The sequence below is a fragment of the Nymphaea colorata genome, chromosome 3 (assembly GCF_008831285.2).
Source record: "Nymphaea colorata isolate Beijing-Zhang1983 chromosome 3, ASM883128v2, whole genome shotgun sequence".
Classification (NCBI taxonomy): Eukaryota; Viridiplantae; Streptophyta; class Magnoliopsida; order Nymphaeales; family Nymphaeaceae; genus Nymphaea; species Nymphaea colorata.
This window is the reverse complement of record NC_045140.1, coordinates 3,630,598-3,654,974: the sequence shown is the minus strand read 5'-3', so window position 1 is coordinate 3,654,974 and position 24,377 is coordinate 3,630,598. Positions and strand designations below refer to the sequence as shown.

At 38.2% G+C, this 24,377-nt stretch overlaps 2 protein-coding genes across 8 annotated transcripts in view; both read right to left on the bottom strand.

Annotated features, from left to right (window-relative positions):
* Positions 1-2,423: 2,423 nt before the first annotated feature.
* LOC116249816 (uncharacterized) lies at positions 2,424-7,537 on the bottom strand. Its single transcript, XM_031623099.2, has 6 exons — positions 7,171-7,537; positions 5,761-5,929; positions 5,257-5,330; positions 5,065-5,168; positions 4,747-4,815; positions 2,424-3,048 (listed from the first exon to the last, which is right to left on the bottom strand). Exons 2-6 carry the CDS (start codon positions 5,826-5,828, stop codon positions 2,779-2,781), a joined length of 585 nt encoding a protein of 194 aa, XP_031478959.1. The 5' UTR covers positions 5,829-5,929; positions 7,171-7,537; the 3' UTR covers positions 2,424-2,778.
* A 1,349-nt stretch (positions 7,538-8,886) lies between these two features.
* Positions 8,887-24,377, bottom strand: part of LOC116250122 (fanconi-associated nuclease 1 homolog) — a 32,761-nt gene continuing 17,270 nt past the window's right edge. For 5 of the 7 annotated variants that reach the window (XM_031623540.2, XM_050076542.1, XM_031623545.2 and 2 more), the window contains exons 9-15: positions 19,645-19,715; positions 19,453-19,540; positions 19,204-19,344; positions 18,896-19,122; positions 17,365-17,638; positions 16,012-16,242; positions 8,887-10,067 (exon numbers count right to left, since the gene is read on the bottom strand). In XM_031623540.2, coding sequence (XP_031479400.1) covers positions 9,582-10,067; positions 16,012-16,242; positions 17,365-17,638; positions 18,896-19,122; positions 19,204-19,344; positions 19,453-19,540; positions 19,645-19,715 — 1,518 coding nt within the window. In that variant the 3' untranslated portion in view covers positions 8,887-9,581. The other 2 variants (XR_007572711.1, XM_050076544.1) reach the window with 2 other exon arrangements.

Here is a 24,377-nt window from a genome sequence, read left to right as displayed (position 1 = left end):
ACCACTTTTTCTTTCTTTTTTTTTCCTTTTGTGCTCAAACACTTCTGAATCTATCAGGCTATCCGTTGATATGCACTCCAATTAAGATAATGCAAGACTTAATGGACAAGTTTTTATACATATATTGTTGAGTGGAAGCCCTTGGGATTAGCCAGCACTTTTCCTAAGTTTATGGTAGGGTTGCATGTGAGACGAGTCAAGAAAACTCAAATTCGACTCGTTTACAAACTCAAGCTTGGCTCGACTGTACAATGGTAGCTCAGACTTGAGATGTTTAATAGTTTATGTTAAACATGTCTCGTTCATTTTAATTTGCTTAGTCCTATCTTAGTATAATTCAACATTCATGCAAGTTTACTTATAACTCGAACTCAACTCATTTAATATTTCAAACTTAAATAGAGTTTAGACAAGCGAGTTTGAGCTGGCTGGACTTGTCGTTGTGGACCAACAATATATCGACCACCATCCTTCTCGTTCGACCTTGTAGAGGAGATCTAAAAGTGATCGTTTCGGCCCTCTGGATGGCAATGGTCATGGTCAAGGACTCCCCGCCGGCCGGCAAACAGGCCTCGCCGGTCTCACAGACAACGCCGTCGCTGTCTAACCCTCCGACTCCTTCCTTCCCTCTCAGTTCTCACCAAGCAACCAACCTTCGTCCCAATTCATTTCCGAGTCAGACCGACCCGGCCCTTTGACCTGGGTTCGGTCTTCCAAGACTCTGATCCGATCCGACTTCCAAACCGGTTTTCAATCCCCCCAGAAAATGGGAAATGTTGAGTAACCGACGCATTGGGTGTAAAACCCACTTTCCATCCCTTTTTTCTTTCCCTTCGCTATTTTATTAGTTAAATAAATAAGAAACCAATAGCACTCACTCTGTGCGTTAATTTCTGCGCCACTCATTCAAGGGCCACTTTAAAGTTTCCCTTGAGGGTTGGCCTTTTTCAATAATGTATATAATAAAATAATGTTTTAGTGGATTGTTAACCTTATGCACACCTGAAAGTGCTAGCATTTTAATAATAATTATAAGACGGCTCTGTGTTCTTCAATCTTATTGACAAGTGCCTCTTAATCTTATGAAAACTTGGACTCTTCTACATACCCTTATGCCACATTGTGCCCAAAGAAGTTGGCTGCATGGTTTAAGATCAGTTTTTTTTATATCGACATTTTGATAATAGAAAATTCAAAGTTTTTCATAAAAACAACTTGATTCAAAGCATGTTTTATATCAAAATAGTTCTTTATAAAAATATTGGGATGCTTATTTTTTATGTAAAATAACTTTTTAGCAAAAAATTAAAAGGTTTGGTTTTTATCCCTAACCTAAGTGTATGGTTTTTACCAATTTCTTTGTATATATATAATATATTTAAATACACACACGCACAAAGGGGAAAAAGAAAAAAGAAAGAAAGAAAAAGAAAAAGTGAGCAAAGCAAATCCCATTTTGAAGTTGATTGTTTTTTTTATGTTTCTTGCCCCTCTTGGAATGTACCATTTATAAGGTAGGAAAAGCAACAGTGTGAGAAAAAAGAAAGGAAAGAAAGAAAGAAAAGGCGCAAAAGCCAGTCTCGTTTCCTAGTTAAACTCATTGTCTCATATATAGCATTTTCTTGTCGGAATGTTCTTAGACATGTTTTAAGACATTCTAAGATTCGAAAAAAAAAATGTCTCATTCTAAGGAACATACATTTTTGTGTTTTAGACTTCAGTTTGAAGACTTTGGTACTCAATAGATCTAGAAATCTCTACCTTCGCTTCCAAGAAGACTCCACAACCACCCTGTATCCACATACCATATTGCATCCTTGAAAGTGTCCACTGTCCATCAGATCTTCTACTGCATGTATCCACATACCATCAGTTTGAAGACTTTTCATTCCTCTAAAGAGCACAAATTTTAGGGGCAGTCAAGAGTTCTGAGTTTGGTTTGGAAAAAGATGTATGATGAAGCATTCAGATCGATATTGTGGTCGTAGTTTAGTAGAGAGATGGAGTATGGTTTGGGAGGTTTCGTACTTTAAACCTGATCAGCCCCTACTTCTCATTAACATCTGCAATTTTAATGCCATAAACGGGTACTTTGCATCGGAATGTCATAAACAGGCACTATTCTGCTGGATATGCACAATATTTGCTTACAAAAGATTCAGTAACAACCTAGGTACTGGCAGCTTCGAATCAGGTAAGTGTTTGGAAAGCTGCAATTCAGCAGGGGCTGCGGCCCTGTGACATCCCTACAGCACTTAAGCATGCAATACCATTTTATCTTAACGCATGTTTTTTAGTGCAAGGAACTATCAAAACACCTATGGATCTGTATTGAATAAAGAACCAAAAAGAAATGGAGATATTTTCTTCATGGGCGCGATGGGGTGATAAGACCTGCAAGCCTGTGCAAGATGCAAACCATGGACAAGAGAAATCCTACCAATCTGTTTTCAATTTATCCTGCTGTAAAAGGACACATCAATCTACTAACTGTTTCTTTACCACAAATCAGGGGCCTCTTCTCAATGTGATTTTTTGTTTGAAGACCAGAAATATTGCTACAAAACCATCAATGAAGCACCAAAACCTGCAATCCCATGCATGATCGATTTAATAATTCTTGTGTACGGGCATTGTTCTCTCCGATAATATGGCGACAGCAACGGTGCTCTTTCAGACAGGAAACTTGGCAACGTAAGAATGGATTGGAATAACATTGTTTCGGCACTTGTGCTATTTACACTTAACGAGAACATGGCTTATGTTCATTTCGGCAATTCAAACCCACAGACTACTGAAGGCTTCTTCCATTGCCCTTTTCTTGCTTATTTCCACAGTCCACCCTCCCGCTCTAGCACTTCTTTCTGCTCGAAGTTTCATTGTCGCTTCATCTTCAATGCCCATGGTACCATCGAGACCACCTAACGATACCGGCTGAGGTACTACACCTGTAGGTCTTGGTTGTCCAAATGCAGCTCCTGGCACAGCAGGAGCATATTGTCCCTGCGCAACCCCACTTATTCCTACTTGTGCATTTTGTCCTAAAGCCTGCACCAAAACATAAATCAAACGTTTTGAGAAACATTCAAAATTCTTTCTAGGATAAAAGGCTAATTTAAAGAGCAAAGCAAAGCTTGTGCTTCAGGAATTGCATTCCACATTACATGATTAACAGCAGGAGAATATCTAATAGCAGATAACACATCTAATGAGCGGACTAGTGAGCCACACAAATGGTATAACATCTTCATTCGGCCAACACTAAGAAACAGTTTAGAACCTGATCTGACTACCAGAATGATCACTGATGCAAGGCATTATATAGCATTAACCAACATAACAGGATCATGGTTACTTAGATTAAGAAATCCCTTCTGTAGTTCAAAACTTCAACGTGACAAATTTGGCAGCTCAGTTGAACAATTTTGGAAGCTGAGATGTAGAACCAAACTTCATCATTTCGTTTATCTTTTGGCCAGTCTGAAGAAATTGCCTGGTTTACACTTTACATTAGCAAGACTCCAGTAGGATAAGGATTTCAGGTCAATGCGTCTAAAAGGAAGTAACCCAGCCTCAAGCTTGCACCAAGAGGTGCACTCATTATGTGACTAAAGTGAATTCCTGCAAGTTAAGGACTCTTGTAGGCAATTATTTTGGTTACTCTTTATCAGCTTGAATCCAGCTGCCAGCACAGTTTCTTTCTCATAACCAGTGGGACCAAGATGAATGGTGATCCCAACAAAATCAACTATGAAAGTGGACAAGGTTAGGGAGAACACTGGACACTTGATGACCACCAACCGGAAAAAGGCTGTTAATGGGATCCACAAATCAAGAATGAACCCCACAATACATGTTGAATTGACGGGTATAATATGGTACCCTCAGTGTGTTCTGGTCTCATGAGTAGGCAAAGCCAAACAGTTTATAGCTTAGTGTATTAGCACTGAGATGAGATGCATGCATGAAATTCAGTTTTAACTTTTAAAACAAGCATCCCAGATCTTTATTGATATATATGAAGTGCACGTATTAGAATTGCTAAGATTCCTAAAGCATCAAGCAGATAAACCAACAGACTACAGAAAGCAGCCCCTACAAAGACACAAACAAACGAAAATGCTAAAAACATCAGAACTAAGAAGCAACATGAAAGGAAAGGTTGGCGGGGAGCAGAAATTGACGTAATGAAGTCTACGAATCATCTAGTGGAGCCTGTACAGGGGTATGTTCTTTGTCATGGAAAAACATGCATTTATTATAATGTAATAGGAAGAACGTATCCTAAAAACAGAACTCATGTCCATGCTTTAAACTATAGTCCATGCTGCACTACCATTTCCAGCATTTAATGATGCAGATATAGAAAGTACAATAAACTTACCAACAAACTTAACAAGAAGAGAGAAATTAACTCAACAAAAATCTAGCTACAAGCAAACATAAAATAATTTCAATTTTAAAGGCACAGTAGTGCACAGATATACAGACACATATTTTCAAGCATTAAAATTGGGCAATATATAAATGAACTTGCGGTGTATCTAAACTCATGTTAATTCGTTCAGAGCAGTTTTTGGAAGGCTTCTTTTACAAATATTAAGAAAGTTTTCAAGCATAGAGACATCTTAATAGTAGAAGCGATGGACTCGACCAATTCAAAATTACAAGTCAATGGATACATAATCAATGAGCAAAAAAGAAGCACATGTACGTGCTCAAATATGGCACCATTGATCAACTCACCATATCACTTGGATCGTTCTGCACAGGAGGTCCTTTGCTTGCTTTCATGGCTGCCGCAAGCTCTTCAGCCTATTCAGCAAAAACTCGTCATTTTGAGCATCTTTTATTGAATATACTTCATGCACAACTCAAAACTATAGACTTCTATAGTCCTACCTACAAACTGATGTTTTCCAAACAGAATATATCATGCAAAATTTGATGCAACACAGGAAAGAGTTAAGCCAAAAAGGATGAAGCATGGGATATAGACATCGCCACAAAAAGTACCTCAGTACCAACAATTTGATAAAATGAATTATGACAAATAGGAAATACCTTTCGAGCTTGGGCATTAATTATCTGATCCTTGTTTTCTTCTTGATATCTTGCAATTTTTGCTTCGATGGCAGGGATGTTGTTTCCTTCTATCAGATCAAAAACTGTAGGCAAGGAACCATTTTCAGTTAGAATTGATCAGCATAACCTGCACGATATATCAATGTTTGACTGCAGGCCACTGAGACTTACTCATATCTTCCACTTCTTCCAAGTAATCATTATACTCTTTCAATGATGGAAAGTCCTCTTCTCTCTTATTGAATCTGAAATATGCATGAAACACATAAAGAAAAACACGATGAAGCTCAACCATCCACGTCACAACGTCATCAAAGTTACTGAGAACTAATGACATAGATAATTACTGGAACAAACCAATGGCGAAGCATGTAGGCAAGCCCATCCTTATTTTGACAAAAGAAAACAAATAATAAATTTCATCTCGAGCACCACATGCTTACTAAAACTGACCATCATTGCGAGAGTTATCTCAACCAAAGAGAGTTCCAACTTCCAAAAGTATCACACCAGAGAAACAGGAGCAGTATATTGTGATAACTGCCCGCTTAAGATAACTCCATTTATCAAGCAATGATCAGAAAACCTTCACAAACTAGACAAAGAGACCCACACATACATACACACATGCACAGCAAGAGAGAGAGGGAGAGAGAGAGAGAGATAGATAGATACATATTGGCAATTCTCTTTCGGATGGCCATCTCTTTGTTGAAAGGATTGGTTCCTGAAGCCGCTACCATTTTTCGTTCCAAGCACTGGAAACCAAAAAAAGCAATCCAAGAGCCCGAGCTCTCTTGTTCTCTGTCTCTGAGTTTGAAGCTTCGACTCCACCACTGCTTGACTGGTAGATAGAGAAACAACTCCAATTAAGAAAATCGACCAGATAGTTGTTTAGGGGTTTGCTTAATGAAAATTTTGAACATTTGCCTCTTTTCATTCTAGAATCATAATTCCAGCTGAAACTGGAATGGAATAAAAATTCCAGGTTCCATTTCCTGGTGCGTTGATGGCCTGGAATTTTCATTCCGGAACTAAAATTGTGCTGTTTGATGAAATAGGCACTAAAATTCTGGATTTTTTTTTTGGTAGCCGTCTTGACAATACAAATTTAAGCTGAAAATCAATGCTCAAAACCCTCTAACTTCAATAAAAAATACGATGAAATTCTTTAAGAGTTCAAAGACCACGCCTTTAGGTAGGTAAATGACAGACAAAGTGACCAGTGTATTAGCTGCTCACGATTCACTTCCTAGTTGGTTCACTCTCATAATCTACCATAGAATCAAACATAGGCTTGTGACCTAGAAATTTAGTTCTTTTCCTAAATAAATATTGTTTCAAGTACTTTTAACTGAACGAGTTTGGTGATTTGTTCTTCAGCAACAGCGAGCAAGCTTATGAACTTACATTAGAAAATAATAAAGAAAGGATCGCATTTAAAAGATGAATCAAATGCTATAGTTGGTTGAGACAATTCCTCAGACACTTGTTGCGCAAAAATTGTTCTATACAACCGTTCTCCATAGGCACGATTGGCAAGAATTTTTCTGCACAAGGATTTTTCTCAAACACCTTTCTGAACAAGAATTTCAGCACGCACGAACTCTTGATTTGTGTGTGAACCATTTCGCTTTTTTTTCTTAAAATTCTAGCAAAAAATCAGAGCAAAAAGAGTTCATAGAAGAAAAGAGCTATTAGTTTCGCTGTTGTTCGCTTTTCACACTTGGGACAATGGGACTTCATCTGAAGAAATTTTTCTCCTATTCAGGAACTGCCCTGGCTCCATGTAAAATATCTGGCAACCATGTGAACATATTGCGCTTTGCCTGTACATGGCAGCTCAAAACCGTCCCTCTTCAAGTCAAACACAGTAAATTTGTTGTATACCGCCTGATATCAACTCCTATTTCTTGCATCAACAAAATTTTAAGTTGACCCAACGCGAGGTCCCTCCATGGCTCCTCATTTCATTAAATCAAAAGTCCCAACAACTTAAACGCATGAAACCAGGAAAATGATGAACATAAGCAACGTTGGGCCAATAGAAGATGAATGCACGAGAAAGAGAGAGTGTGTGTATACCTGAGTGGCACCACGCAGCAGGAATGACCTCACCTCACGCACACTGCAGAAGCGGTGAAGGGAGCGCAGCGGGCGTGCCTGGCTATTCGTGCAAGAGAGGAAGGAGATGAGGTGTTGGCAGGAGAGCCCTTGAAAGAGGAACCGCGATTTGGGGATCAAAATTCCACCCCTCGGTGTGGGGTTTTGAATTTTGGTTCCAGAAGCAATCACCCTTGCCACGTCCGTCGCGTTCAAGTTCTCATATAGTTCGCCCTGACGGACATTGCTCAAACGGGTGGATCTGGTGGGTTTGAAGGTCCTCTCCACTGTCCGAAGGGCCGACTCTCGACTGTGTCTATTCTGAGACGTGACAATGATCATAAGATTTGAACCTAAGATCCTTTTCAAAATGGACCACAGCTGAGGACAAAAGGAAGCGAGAGGCTTCGGCTCTACTCGAGATAACCCTCTCGCTCACCCAGAAGTTCTTTTATGGTCCATAAAAAATCTTCAACACTATTTTACTTAGTTGTTGAAATTTACCCTCTAAATGTATGGGCTGACTGGTTAATACAATTAGGTTTTCTTTAAAGAACTTCCCAATACCAATAAAGAATATCAAAAAATAATAGAAAAATAAGTTACTTAAATATAATTAATCATGCATTAATATTATTGGATATAGTTAAAAAAATAATATAACTAATGAAGTTACAAATTGTCTGTTTTAGAAGTACTTTAATATTGTTATCATATCAACTTGAGCTTAAGTTGGTAAATAACTAAGGTTAATAGGCAAATAATCATTTTTCATCAATGGTGCAAAACTTAAGTGTTACTTTTAATAGCACGGAAATCTTAGGTGCTTTTTTATTATTGCCAACTCCTTGACGTGCTTAAAAAAATTTCTTAAAATTTAAGAAAAACAACTTCAAGGAAACTTTGAGTTGTTCGTCACTAGCAAAACTGCATGCCTCATCCAAAGATTTATCCAATGAAATTGAAAACTTAAGATCAAGTCTCAACCCTGCTATTCTAGTGGTGGGTTTTCCTTGATGTTCGGAGGAACAGGTTTAGCCAGTAGGCGCATCATTTTAAACAACAAATTACGCAGTCAACAGAAAATTACACGCCTTGTCGGTCCCTCCAGTTCGTTGGTCAGCCCTCGAATATATGCTTACCTTTGCAGTCTTACATTAGAAAAGAGAAAAACGGCCTAAATTCAATCAACGTTTTCCAATCATGAACGGTAGTAGGATCCATGTAAAATCTGGATACAAAGTTAAATTAGTTAATTTATCAGAACTTTGACTTTTACTTCGTTGAACTGAAAGAAACATTTGTTTTCCCTCTACAAAAGCGAAGAAACTTTTTAAGTATATAAGCAAATGCTGTTAAGCACATCACACAAGCAGATGAAACTTCACAGCACCGAACGAATCTTGTAAGACTAGTTACGGTAGAGTTCCAAAAAGATCTTCAATTCAAAAACTTAACCCATGCATCTCTCTCTCTCTCTCTCTCTCTCTCTCTCTCTCACACACACACACACAGAGGTTAGATCAGTCATCAACCAGACATGAACCAAATGCTTGCCTCTGCGCATGGGGCAATGACAGGTAAAACCGAGGCGCACCAATTGCTGGTTGAGTTAAAAATTAAGAACTCAATAGCGCGAACAGCAAGTCCCATGTCTTCAATTCCTATTCTAGTCTCTCAGTGTTGGGCTTGTACGGGTTGAGATTGTTAACACAGAGGCCTTTCACTTCAAAAACTTTTACAGGCAATTGTAATGTCGCAAACAAGCCCACAATGGGTGACTCTCATCCGCACGAGTGGTTCCTCCATTATCGAGGAAAATAATGTGGCAAGGATCTACCTCATCTCACCTTGTCAGCAGCTAAAAAAAAATACAACAAAAAATAACCAGCATAATAATAAATTTAAAAAATAATAAATACATTCAAGAATTCAATAAGAAATCATTACTAAAAAAAATCTCTTGCATTCTTTTCCAGATAAGGAAACCTCCATAATAGCTATAAATTGCAGGCCTCCTGTAGGAATAAACCTCTTCAATTCTCCACCACAAGAGCGTATTCCTCAGCTTCAATCTTGTACAAGAGATGCTTCCATGGGTCCTAATCCTGATCGAGAACTCCAGATGAAACCATGGTCAGTCTTAAGCCAGGAAGCCGGAGCCTTCTAGAAAGGTTTTTCTTATAACAAGTGAACGAACAATCAGGTCACAAAGCTTTAGATAAGAAAAACTGCCTTCAGCCTTGGCAGCAAGGCCGTTCTGTACCGTGGTCTGCAACTCATGTTTCCTGCGCTTCTCCTCAAGCCAAGTAACTTCAAGTGCCGTATTGCTTCAACTGCAGCATGGTCAAGTCAAGGGACCATAGAATTCAAAACAAAGAGAAAACCAAAGGTCACTCATCTATCGCCATTGGCCTGATTTTGCAGACCTCCACCTCAAAGCCACAGTCCATTAAAGCCAATAGCCATGCATGCTGCTGCTCTGACAGACGATCGTTTGGCCCTTTAACTTCCACAAGTTTCACTTTTGCTGAATTGCAGAAGCTTCCAGAACTGCACCCATCAGAAGGGTCCTTATCATCACAAAGGCGCCAAAGAAGCAGGTCAGGCATGCCACTTGACCAGCTCCTGTAATCCTGAGCCAGCATGCGGCAGAGTGAAGCCAAGGTTGGACCTTTAATACAGGAAACGACCAACTGGAGGTCACTCAAGGGTAGTTGATCCCATCTCACACCCTTGCAACAAGTTCCCACATGAGCATTCCATGAGGCCGTGAGGATTGAACCAGCCACTCCTTCCTCAATTTTTTGTAGCTGGGATTCGATGAGGCTCTCCCTTGCCGGATAAAAACTATCACACTCCAAGTCTAGTGGAGATGTCTGCATCCAAAAAATTGGTTAATGAAATGCAATAGGTCGGGCTCTGCATCCAAGCCACACTTGCATCCAGAAGTTGGGAAAACAATAACTTGCAACGGACAGGGAAGCAATCTTAAAGATGTGTGATATTCTCACAAGATCAAGAGAAGTTACTCTTTAGTACTAAACATAAAAGGAGGTCAATTTGGACAGGCTGAAATCATCCAAGTGTTCTGCTCCATGGAAAACAAAATGACAAATGATATCAGCTCGACATATACTTCCTACCAAACTCAATTTTGGAGTGAAACTTCCAATAAAGAGCTCAGAGAAACAAGGATGCCCTCATATTGACATTTCAAACTTTCAAAGTTCCAGCTGCATAACGTCAACTCAACACTTCAGGAGACATAACCTCATACTAGGGTCTGTTTGAATGCCATGGACCTTGAATACATACATGGATGTGGCAATAAAAGGAACTTTGACCAAAATCCACGATTTATCAAACTAAGAATCTAAGTAAAACCAGAGATGCAAACTTTAACATTTACATTGTCAATTGGCCTAAGCACAGAGATCCAACCTTAAACCCATGGCTCTCAAAATCAGAGATCTTGAGACCCAGCCAAGATGAGGCAATCAAACTAGTGTTACATGTATCACACTGTATTATATGATATGTTGCCATGTGTGATGTAACAATGAGTATGTTAGGGGTACAATCCTTTCACTAGTTAAGAAACATAATGTGTCTGTATCACAAAATATCAACCGATAAGGTGTTGCATTGGAACAAATCTCATCAAAGAAGTCAACCGCCTCCCTCATCAAACCTTGGGAACTGGATTCCACAGCTCAGCCATGATGGATTTTTGGAAAAAAAGGAAAGTGGCCTGCGACACAGTGAAATATAGTCTATATTACATAATACATAGTACAGCCCCAGTGGAACATAAAGAAGACTCGTACCCAAATTCAGCGCCAAGTAGCATATGCTCTTTCATGAGTAAACATGGAGGGGAACTGTTTCCATTTTGAGGGGGAAAAACTTCAACGAGGCCTTATTCATGGCTGGGAGTTCATTCTAGCATTTAGAAAGGGGGTTCTACTTATTTTGTATGTGAGATAATTTTCCATTCCCCATGAAAGGTATGTAATCATGTTTTTTAACCACAGGCTTCTAATATTTTAAAGAGACAAGGCTTCCAACCTCGCCCCTTTTCGAGATGACAATTGTTTGAAAATCATGTGTAAACTTTCTTTTGAAAAAATCACGTGTAAACTTTTTTTAAAAAAATCATGTGTAAACTTTCCTTTAAAAAATAACGTGGATCTCTAGATTGCAACATCTACCTGAGATGCACAAAAAACTGTCGCCACATGCACCTTCAGCGACGTGACAGAGACTGCAAAATCCAGTGCCAAAAAATTATTTAGAATTTGAAATAAGAAAAAAGTGAAAGATGCAGAAATGGGTATGGTGTGCTTTTGAAAATTTAGGGATGATGAACTTTTCACTTTTGATCCTAGCATAGGATCAAAACTAGCTAGTTATACAGCAAAGGGATAGGAGCCATGAAGGTTCGAGGTGTGGACAAGTATGCCTTTCAGTATATAAATAAAATACAACGATCCATTAATGAAGGATATTGGCACATATTAAAATAAAGAATACACCTCTTGGATCAGATGTGCCTCGATCTGGATCCAGATCCAGACACATCAAACTCATATCTTGAAGGAAGCAGTTCCAGTAGAAAACAAAGGGTGGCAGCGGCAAGTTTTCTAACAATGCACCTAGTGGCACGTCCAGTGCTTCTATAACTATTAGGAACTTTTCCCCACTCCATACTGCACCAAAATTCCCAGGCACATATTAAGACTGCTATGAGCCCCAAAAATTGATAGAGCATGCAACTAATGCAATTGAAGATGCCTTTATGAACTACGTATTTCTTTTAATGTGGGAAATTCATTCTATTTTCAACTTTCAAGCTATGGTAGATGCAATCAAAGTGATTTCCCAAATATTAGAATGTTTTAAACAAAAATGCTCAGTTAGACATGCAGTAGAAATAGTCATGAAAGGAATTGGAGTGTCATTTAACAAAATTCACACCAAAAGGAAGATATTAAAAAATAAAAGGTTGACTGCCCCTGTTTGTGTTCAATATAGCCCAGGTTTAACAGAAGGCAATAAACTAATGTACACTTGCTTTATTAGTTAATACATTAACATATATTTGTTTTATGATATGTGTTAATATTTTACACTTGTTTAGGTAACTAGAAAACATTTATAAGAAAGCATAAGGAGCAGGAAACTAGAGAGGACAACAAGAAAGCATAAAGAGCAAGCTGATCCTGTAAGCTGAAATGTCACGGATGCATAAATGAAGAACTTGTTGATACATCTCAAGAGGAAGATTAGAATAGGTCAACATCGAAGGAGCATAAGAAGACAATGATGAAACGCCCATATGTTAAGGATGATGTAGAATCTGGCGAAGAAGAAGAAGAATGATGAGGCCACATTCATGCTTTGTGCCTAACGACTAAGTCACACAGGTGTAGGTGCAGGTGCAGCAATTTCAAAAACTTTTGGGTGTGGGTGCAGTGAGATATCTATGTGTGTGTGTGTATATATATATATATATATATAATAATCAATTATTTTGTAATTTCATTTGTATATTTCTTTTAAATTTTTGGCCAATATTATCATTATAAATGAATTTTATACTGAAAAAACTATTTTAGTGTAAAAATTTATGCTGAATAAAATCTTAAAAAAATTAGAAGGTGTCATTTTTTACCCTTGTCTTTTTTAAAAGGATGACACATATGTAGGTTGTACTTTTAAAAAAGGACAACAGGTCAAGTCTCTTTTAAGAAGGACTTGTTGTCCTTTAACTTTAAAAGAGATCAAGTCTTTCTTAAAAAAGAGACATGCTATCCAGAATAAGAGACATGTCATCCTTTTTAAAAGGACAACAAGGTGACAGTGAAATATGAGAGAGAGAAAGAAAGAGTGGACAAACAAAAGAGAAGGAGATTGGAAGCAAAAAGAAGAACTAAAGAAAAGAATGAGAGAGATTTTTTCTTTTTTTTCTTATTTGTAAAAGGGGAGGAGGTGTGGTCAGCAGCACCCATAGACCCTCTACATCAGTCATCGGTGCTCTAGTCCCCCACTATGGTGAATGATCTTGTCTCCTTCTTGAGGTCTGGCCATGCTTAAGTGGAGACCCTTGCCTCTCGATCCAACTCAACTCTTCATGCACATTACAGCCCTTTGTCATCACTCGATATGCAAGCCTCTTGGTGCCAATACAAGCCCTACTTAGCTAGTGCAAGACCCTCTGGCTTGATCGACAGCAACACTATCGCTGCCTAGGCCCTAAAGCCTCATGTGAGCATCATCGATGGGTCCTTGTGCACCCATGACCCGGCCTTCAACAAAGCGTTGCATGGTCGAGCATTGACCATAGGCTCTTGACAGCCCTATCACATAGGCACGGCCTCAACAAGCCTGCCAGTCAATGTCGGTCGTGCTCGACCACCTGCCCCCTGTCTTGGTTGCAAGCTTGCAGTCATGTGTGGTGCACCAGGCCACCTCAACCAATAGTGGTTATCCCTCGAACTTGGTCAGGAACTCATTGCTGACCCGGCTTCACCTAACCCCCTTGTCAATCTTTGCCTCCCCCTCAACTTCGGTAGCATAAGAGTGGCTATGTAGGGCTCCCTCAACCCAGCGGCATATTGCCCCTAGCCCTCTGGTGCTATTTGGCCAAGACTTGTAGGCAGACGCTCAGCCACACTGGCAAGTTGGCCCATGAAAACCATCCTGGCTAGCCTAGTAGTAGCAAGCCCTACAGGGACAGCGCCCTAACAGCCCCACTGCCTAGATGATTGAGAGGTAGTTAAGGGATTAACCTCCCTAAGCACCGCCTCTCAATTGTGGGATGCAGCCACCAAGCCAACTTCCTCTAATTGGTTGTGACAATTCTCAACCTAGCCGAGAGCCCTTTGTGTATTCCTCAATATTTATCTTCCTCTTCCCTCACTTGGTTTGGCCACGTCTAGAAGTACAAACCCTTGCAAGCAGAAGCACCCACACACTTGGACTAGAGAGTGATTTATTTATATTGAGGCACAGTTTAGTAGGCTTTAAGGTATTTGTACAGCTTATTCTTGCTCAGGGGTTTGCTCAAACGGTCATCCTCTTTTTATTTGCATGTGAGCACATGCATGACATGCTTCAAACTGAAAGGATGTTGTAGGATAGATCTATCGGATGACTCTAAGTTTGGAAATACAAGGATGACCCAGTCTGAGATGCCACTATAAAAAATTAGAGCTTAATTGCATACAAGCGGTTGCTACTCCAACTGGTTGTACAGAATAGTAAAAGCCACCTTTATCATAGCCTCCACCATTTTTTTTTTCCTATCAATTACTCCTGAAATGTTCAAAAACCAAGGTCAAATATAACTTGATAGTTTTATCTCCGTAGTAAGCTTGATCACATATAGCAAGTTTTTAGAGAACTGTGGAGCATGTAAAACATGTTGAATGTATAAAGTAGGGGTAAGATGCATTTCACCTTGCACCACAATTTGGGACAGTCTTCCATCAGCCAATTTAATAGGACGAGAGAAAGGAGAATGATGCATGGTCTAGAAACTACATGAATCCCCCACAAGTGTCGAGAAGCTGTGACTGAAATGTCTTTTGTCAAGCTTGTAAAATTCTACTAACATTCTTGTCCTGATATATGTGTCATGTACAGAATCCTGCATCTCCTTTGTAGTAGTATAGTAAATCAGACCATCAGCTACATATGCAGCTGAACATTGTCCGTAATCCAAAACAATATAACATCATTATCTTCTTGCCACATTACATATTTTCCACTTTTCTCCAGTAGCGCCTTTTCTAACAGAATATGTTTTTGACAATGTCAAAACACAGTCATCATAAACGTCATCGATCACCTTTCATAGCTTGCCATCCAGCTTTATAGACAACCCATAAGAGAAGGGATTAGCAAAAGCCTTGTAGTCTGCAGACACTTCAAATTTTTGTTCACTGTCATTGGATTTCACTTGAGCCAATGAGTCAACTTTGACAGTTACCAACTGATGAGCAGCATAAATATGGTGAATAGCAAATAAAAATAAGCAATCTGCTCCTAACAAAATAAGACTTCATATCTGAAACAAATATTTCACCAACATCAGATCTAATATAGCAGATCTGATAAGCATAACAGCAATAATCAGATCTGATCTCAACAGCACCACCAACTCACAGATCTGATTCCATCGACTACAACTTATATTTCAGAACTAATGCCTACCACATCAACACGACTCAGATCTGAATACGACTAGAGCACAACTTTCAGAACTGATATGAATGACTTCCAATAACTCGTTCCTGTTGATAAATAAATATTTTCCGATTGAAACACAAACCGAAGCAACAGCAAAAATTGATTCCATCAACCACAATCCATGAACAGCAACATCAGCAATGTGATCTAGGGAAACTACTTACTGCTGCACGATGAACAGCCATGATGAGACCCTGATTTTGCAACCACAACTTCTCGAGATGGACGATCAGCAGGGTTCGACCAGTTTGAGAGAGAGAGAGAAAGAGAAAGAGGGAGAGAGAAGAGAAGGAAGAAGAGGGAAGAGATGGGATCAGACTGCCAAGCACAGAAGGCTCTCATACTGTGTCACAAACAGATTGGAGGAAGAAGAAAGATTATCATTAGATTAACATTAACAAACTTTAAATGGTAATTAGGGCCAATAAGAAAATTACAAAAATGGTCCTCCAAAATTTAAAACTAAAGAACTCCCTTTGAACTTTTCTAATTTTCAGTAAACCCCTCACAACAATATTCTCAACAAAGTCAAATAAAAAAACTACTACCATACTGAAAACACCATACCTGAAACCTAGTCCTGAAGACATCTGGTATGTCAGCAAAGATAACATCCCACATAAGAAGCGCAAACAATGTCATCCAAATGCCACTTTCTGAATGGAGACCCTGCCAACCATGTACTCCTGCATAGTGTTGTAGAGCCAATTCTTCCACACCACACTGCTCACCATTATAACCATAAAACCTGCTCTTGATTCCTGTTTTACTGGCCAATGGTATTCCTCGCACATGGACCTGAAAATGAATTGCCACAATCACTAACAGAAAGGCTGCCTAAATAAACAAATGTCATGAAAAAACTATAAAAAAGCGCTGTGAAATTTGCATTAATTGTCTCATGCAAGCAAATAGAATATGTACGGGGATCCATATTTGTAAATCTAGAATATATATATATATAGTAGCTAGTTCTCTAGCTGTCAAAATTAGACCAACAGCTAGCTCATTGCATTCTTGAGCATATCCATTGAGGGGATTTCTCCCTTTTGTGTTTTCATGATTTTGGTAGTCATTGGTAACAATAACTAGCTTATTTTTCTTGTTCTGTTTGTGTCCCTTGGCACCTTGTGTAAGAGGCCTTCATGGTTGATTGTTGTGTGTTTCTGTTGAGAGACTGTAGCCCTTCTATTTGGCTTATAAACTGCGCGAGTACGGACCATTTTCAAAAAATTTGGGTGCGGGGGTACGGCTGTACACACACGCGGACATATATATATATATATATATATATATATATATATATATATATATATATGTGTGTGTGTGTGTGTGTGTGTGTGTGTGTGTGTGTCAAAAAATTTCAAAATGAATAACATATTCACAAAACACAGTATGGAAGTAATTAACATAGAAATTTATCATCTTTCTTGATTCTCCATCGCATCATCAAGATTAGCAGGAGCAACAGGTCACACTTTTAAGATATATTGACATCGCTATGGTTATGGCTTACACTATTATCGAAGAGTCAAGTTATAGACAACGAATGGATTTTCGAAACATTGTATGGAAGATTTTAAATGAAAACTTGTGAGGAACTATGTACAAGAAAGGTTTAGAGTGAAAAAGGAAACAAGAAAAGAGGGGGATTTTTAATTTTCAACTCAAAAACTAGACAACTTTGGACTTGGTCAAAGTTGTCCGAGTCCGAAAATGGACAAAAATGATCCCGGGTACGTTGACCGTACCCGATACTGCGTTGACCGCACCAGGGCCGTACCCGTACCCGTACCATACGGGTACTCCTCCTTAAGAGGAGTACCCGTGTAACATAGGCTAGGATTTTTACAAACATGGGAGCTCAGACAAGCAACTAGAGCACCTACAACTGGTAATAGATAAAAAGGAACCACATACTTCATTGATCTTGCGCTTCAATAATTTGGCAAAATCGGGCACCTTCCAGCGTCTTGGTGGCTTCCCCAAACGTAAAACACGCCTTTGTAGAGCAATCCGTAATCCAGCACGAACCCATGGATCAGCTAAACTCTCTTCTGCAACAGTAAGACTCTCATCCAGACGACCCAGATGCTCTAAATCCACAGACAATCTAAGAGCCCAATAACCCCGTTTTCCATCACAAAGAATAATATTTAGCAGCTGTTTAAGAAGCTTTATTGCATCTTCATACCTGAAATGTAAGGGACCGATGAAACTAGCAAACACCAGAATATTGGTATGAAATGTTGAACCAGCACAGCATACATTTCTTTCCAAAAAAATTTGACACGAAAAAGCCTGCCACACAATGTTGTAAAAGGCATTCCTGACGCGTATCAGTCGAGCCAACCTGTATGCTGTATTGTAATGCATCGTAAACCTATCATGAAATTATTTTTCTTATTCATAAAAATAAGAAAAATTATAAAAAAACATGCCAAAATGTGTTCTAGATAGAAAAACTCATCACACAGTGAACTTTCATCATTCATCATTTCAAAGCCATAATATGCTATGTCACACGGACTCTTCAAAAAAGGGGCCGCACCCGTGTCGACACGACGCTAGTGCTGGTGCTGATACAGGCGTGGCTCCGACACGCATCCCAACCGCATCCTTTCCTATGAATGTTCAAAATATTTTCTATTTTTTTTCTTCTCTCCGTTCCTTTCTTTCTTAATGTACAGTAATAAAAGTAAAAAAAAAAAAGAACAGATTAAGCTAAGAAACAAGCTAAAACTATATATATTATGAATACATACATATATATATATATAATAAATATATTATATATGTACACCCTCACACCCAAATTTTTTGGGATATGCCACGCCGGCACCCACACCGCCACCCGCACCTCGCACTCATGTGACATAGATAATATGTTAACAGCACATTAAGAAAATAAAACAAATATCTTCATAAAATAAATAGAAACCTATGGTAAACTTTAGAAAACAATACAAATATACATAAAACTTGAAATTGAGACATTGTATACCTTTTATAAAAGAAGAAACATAGAAGCCTTTTTTTTAAACACTAATGGGTTTTCTACGAGCAAATTTCCCTTCAAACCAGCAATTTCTCCCTCAAATCGTTGATTTAATTGGCAATTTCTCTCCAAAACCAGCAAAAACTATCCGTCCCAGAGCTCTTAGAAGTGTTATGGAGAGAAAGAGGCAGCCGTAAAAAATAAATCGATCAAATATTCCTTTTATGATTTTATCAGTGGACTCAATTTTCATCTTAGAAAGAGCAGGCCGATACCTTCTGTGTTTAGTCTTTTAGCTTGATCCTTCTGTGATTACTAACGAAAATGTGCATGCGTACTGTCAACTAGTTGATCAATGAATTTGAGAGAGAATTAAAGGCTCAAGAAACAGCTTATAGAAGAAAGTGCCATGCATTTGATCCCTTCCACTATAAATGAAAAGAATGCAGTTACCTGCGTTCATGCTCAAGGACAGAAATGCCTAAAGTTACCACCTTCGAGTAAACCCATGCTGCTGAAAAATGAAAAAGAAATGCTCCTATAGGTTGATGACAAGAAAACTGTGACACCTCCTGCGGTTGGCTGGAAAGATATCTATCAGATGCTTCTATACAATGCAAGACCATCTCCATATTGTTTTTGTCCAAGGATTCATCCAGTATTTGTGCCACTTTTATAGCCTGCAGAACCATAGTCAGAAAAAAACAAGAAATAGCATACACAAAAAGCCACACATGCTCATAAACTGACAAAAGTAATACCTCCTCATATGCAAGAAGATCATCTCGACTGGGGAAAAGATTTTGTGATATGCTGATGACATATGGTGGATACCTGACCAACCCCAGATCTACTAAGAGAAAGGCTGATAAGTCATGTTCACCATTGAGGAAAAACAATCTCTATAGGAAAAAAAAAATTATTAAAAATTAACTTTCATTATCTAAAGTTAGCCTCAGGTCAGATCAACTATAACATTTCATATTGGAAAGAAACAGCAGAATAGTTACCTGCATAAGCCAAAGGAGAGAATCTGCTAAATAAGAAACAGAGATACACGATCCTATCTTTTCAAAAATCAATTTTGGCAGTTGCAAACTGAGAATCCACAGATAAATGAAAAAATTGAACAACTATCAGCACAAAGCAAGCTCCCACCATATACACCACAATAAGTTCTGAGGAAGTAGAAAATGCAATACCAAGTTCTGTCTGCATATGATGCCATTAGGCTGTCACAAATTTGTTCACGTCTTAAACCACTTCTGTTTTTCTGTATAAATCATGAAAAAGGAAAAAAGAATAAGAGAGAGAACAGTAAAATGTTGATAACAACTGCAAAGTAATGAAAAAAGAAAAATTATGGCAGTAACAAGTGAAATGTGAGCATTTTATTTTTCAGAGTTATCAGGAATAGGAGAGGAAAATCTGTCACCAACACTGAGGTGACGATCTGTCAAGCCATCAATTAGAAAAACATAAAAAGTTGCACATAATATAACCAAGCATCCTTATATCAATTTATCATGGTAAATTGACTCTATAACACTCACACTTTTCTACTGAAATGAAAACAAAAGATCCTTTCAAGTTTCTTCATTCAAGTTGAAATGGAAATAAAGCACAAATAATACAGGACGCACTTAGACATGGTGCAAGCATATCAAAAGTCTATTCATGGAGAACACTTTTCTGAAGAAATGCAAAATCAACATTTCCCAAATCATCTTTGATTGGATTCCATGTCGAACCAGATGAACCCAAAAGATTAAATTGAGCATCAACACAATAACGAAAAGAAAAACTGATATCTCTAAGGGCCCGTTTGCTGGGCTGGAAATCTACAGTTGAACAGGAAAAAAATTTCAAATTTTTAAAATTTTTCATGCCCAGCAAACGTGGAAAAAATTTTATGAGCGTTGAGACCGATTCCGGAAATTTTTTTCCGGAAACATATTTCCACCACGAGGGGTGGAAATATGTTTCCGGTTTTTTTTTTGCCCGTTAGGGCACGCTCGCGTCTTCTCTTTTCTCATTTTCGTCGTGAGCTTCTTCCTGCTGCCGCATCGTCCTCAACCTGCCACTGCCACATCATCCTCGTCATCTATCTCACCCTCTCACTCTCCTGCTCTGGCCACTCTATCCACTCGAAAGTCCGCTTCCATCCATCCTCTCTCTGAGGTATCCACCACTCGCCTTCCCTGGTTAACCTCCTAGCTTGCTCTTCTCTTGCCTCTTTCTAGTTTTCTGACTAGAAATCTGTATATGACCAACATGTTTTTCTCCTTCTGCAAATGGGTTTCGACCATTTCGGCTTTTAGTGGCCTTTTGGTGGATTTCTATTCATCACACACACATCAAAATGAGAATCGGTAAGATTTTTCTCATTCCTTTATTCCAAGAAACTTATTTCCAGGAATATTTTTCTAATTCCAGATTTCCAATCCAGCAAACGGCCCCTAAAGTCCACAAGGTAGTAATCAAGAAGTTTGACACTAAAAATGGTCTTTCAGATAGCTGAAAAGTTTATTAATATAAAAAAAAAGAGAATGTGACCATTAGATTAAAGTATGATTATATAGTAGGTAACAGAAGGAAAAGAATTTATCATGGTAGATGAATAAAACATGGAATTAACCAGTTGGAATGGAAGAGCTTTGGTAGAAAAAAAAAAACATAAATATGTGGAGAACATATCAAGCATAAAGAGAACTGACGGGATGAAAAAAGAAGATAAGGTGATCATCCTGTAAATGAATATTATCCTTGTATTGATTAGTTGAATTTAAGAAGCTTGGTCACACAACGTGAATGGCCTGTTCTGCCTTTTGGAAAAACTAGATTCCTCTAAAACTAGGTTCGGAAATGCAAACTTGCAAAAGCCTAGTCTGTTTCACCATTTGGATGCCAAAACATGCTTTGTCATGTTTTATGGTTAAAAAAGAATTAAAAACAAGAAAAGTCCAGGGTCATGTCCTAACCACCCATCAACCACTACAGAAAAATTTTAAAAACAGGGAAAAGATTATTTTGCCAATTTTTCGGCAAGTCTAACAATGACCCCAACTGTCCTGTGGTTACCAGAATATGGGTAAGAATTTTAAAAGGCAAGAAAAAAAATACATCCGTCAGACCTCCGATAGGTGTACAGGCAAAAATCTACCTGCAGCTTGTTCCCAGCTAATGGTTGCTAAGGAAACAGCCCAGAATATTAATAAATAAATAACCAAAAACAAAAAGAAAGATTTCTCTAATTAGTTCAACCAGCCGTTTGTTAAAAAATGGCCAAAGTACAAGATAAACCTCATCATTGTGGCTAGTCATGAGGAGATGAAGAGGGGAATGGGCTGAACTCCTCCCTGATAAACCAAGCAAGGAGGAAAAGCATCACACCTTCCACCAACATTTCCCCAAATGCAGATCAGATAATGCTTTACTTAGCAATATGAAATGCCATCAATCCCATGTATTTCCTTGCATCATCAATATATTTACAAGGCTGTTAAAGACAGGTATGTAGTTCTTGGTGCAAGATGTATAAAAACAATAGGCCCTGACACCTCATATCGCACGATACATGTCTATTTTGAAAAATATGGGGTTAAAACCACTCTTTTTCAAACTAATTTTTAAAACTTGACTCCCTCTTCATTCCTGAACATAAGGGGGAGATTGTGGCAATTTTCAAAAGGAATAATCAGTTTCACCATGAAATCGTCAATTTGAGGGCAGTTTTATGCATGGATGATTGATTCTTGATTAGATAAAGAGAGTTTATATCTTCTATGAAAGATGAAAATGAGAATGAGATGTTACAGATTATGAATGAAGTTGTTTTTCATTTGTTATTTGCATTAACATTGAACAATTTTGTCTTGTGATATGATGTTTAGTGTACGTAAAACTTGGTTTTTGATGTATTATGGATCTTACTACTTATGAGTTATTATGTAGATCATCTTATAAATTATGTTTCTCGATGTCTTAGTTCATGTTGTGTTGCTATATGATATTACGACCACTTATTAATGTTTGTGAAGTAACTTCATACCTATAATAAGTGTGCCATTATGTATAACATGTTTTTTCATTAAAAAAAACATAAATTTCATTTTCCTTGATTTATCTGATTTTTCTCTATTTTTTCTATTTTTTATTTTTTGAATTAAAAAATAAGTTTACGATACGGCGTATTTATTGGCCTGACCGATACGGCTTACGATACGATTTTTACAATATTGGTCCCGGCTACATCTTGGGTACTGGTCAAACAGTACCGGATACGGTCAACGTACCCGGAACCATATTCGTTTGATGTAGGACTCAGTCAAAGTTGACCAAGTCCTTTCCTATCCAAAATTTAGGATTTCAATTTTGTTCTTTACACCATTTACACTCAGACAGAGCTGCATTTTCATATTTTTCTCAATAGTTTCTTCTTTAGAATCTATAAATTTTGAATCATGAATGTGTTATTTTGTTTGAATTCTTATTGTATGTTATATATATTGCCGCACCCCGTACCCAAGTTTTTTTAAAATAGTCTGAACTGATAGAAATGTAGCACCAATATCTGTAACCCGAAAACAACACTCACGCAGGAAGAGAGAGAGAGAGAGAGAGAGAGAGAGAGAGAGGGAGAGAGAGAATGAAAACAAGAAGAAACTGAGGAGAAGAAGCCGTAGCCAAAATGGTTTGCACGGCCTCTATTTATAATCTCATTTTCAGAATTCTAAAAGTCTCCAATCGTAGAATCCTAGGAGATTTCACAAGCTCCAAGGACATTAATTACATCATAGAAACCTAAGAGACTTCACATATTACAAGGATATTAACTACAACATAGAATCCTAGGAGACTTCCCATATAACAAGGATATTAACTACAACATAGAATCTTAGGAGACTCTTCACATGTTACAAGGACATTAAATATTTTAACACATTCTACAAGGAGGTGGAATCCTAAGAGACTCCTCTTCAACGTGCTGGTGAAGGATTTATATTTTAACACCCTCCCTCAAGTTGTGCATGGTTTTGCACCATATACAACTTGCCTTTTAGAAATCAGAATCGTTCCTTTGTTAATCCTTTTGTAAATAAGTCTGCAACTTGTTCATCTGTACGAACATAAATAGGCTGAATCTCCTTGTCTTCCACCTTTTGTCTAACAAAGTGTTGATCAATCTCAATGTGCTTTGTTCGACCATGTTGTACGGGATTAAAGGCAATGTTAATAGCGCTTTGATTATCGCACATTAACATTGATGTTTTAATCTTTTCTCCAATGTCTTCTAGCAAATGTCTAACCCATGTAACTTCAGCAGTACCTGCAGCCATGCATCTGTATTCAGCTTCAGTGCTGGATCTTGCTACTGCCTTTTGCTTTCGACAACTCCAAGACACAAGATTACGTCTAATGAAAATACAAAAACCAGAAATGGACTTTCTTTGATCGGGATCTCCAGCCCAATCTGCATCTGTGAATGTCATAAGTTGATGTCCAGTAGTTATATTTTCACTCTTACCATAAACTAAGCCATCTCCTGTTGTCCCTTTAAGATATCTTAATATTCTTTTGACAGCATCCATGTGAGTATCTCTAGGTGCATGCATAAATTGGGATACTTGATTCACATCTGGTCTAGTAAATGTAAGATATTGAAGTGCCCCAACAATACTTCGATATTGCGTAGGATCTTCATATAACTCCCCATCTTGAGCACTTAGTCTTTGATTTAGAACACTAGGAGTTCCAACAGACTTACAATCAGACATACCTGACTTTTTCAACAGATCCAACGTGTATTTCTGTTGTGTCAATGTGAGGCGATTATTGTGCCTATCAATCTCCACTCCAAGAAAGAATCGTAAATCACCAAGCTCTTTCATTTTGAAGTTTTGCATCATCAAAACTTTAGCTTCTTCTATGTGTT

Excerpts from the sequence above, each read along its gene's own strand:
- LOC116249816 (XM_031623099.2), bottom strand. The coding sequence starts at position 5,828 with ATGGTAGCGGCTTCAGGAACCAATCCTTTCAACAAAGAGATGGCCATC. Across the intron at positions 5,169-5,256 it reads GGAAGAAGTGGAAGATATGA|TTTTTGATCTGATAGAAGGA; the intron begins GTAAGTCTCAGT and ends CCTTGCCTACAG. Across the intron at positions 4,816-5,064 it reads TTAATGCCCAAGCTCGAAAG|GCTGAAGAGCTTGCGGCAGC; the intron begins GTATTTCCTATT and ends TTTGCTGAATAG.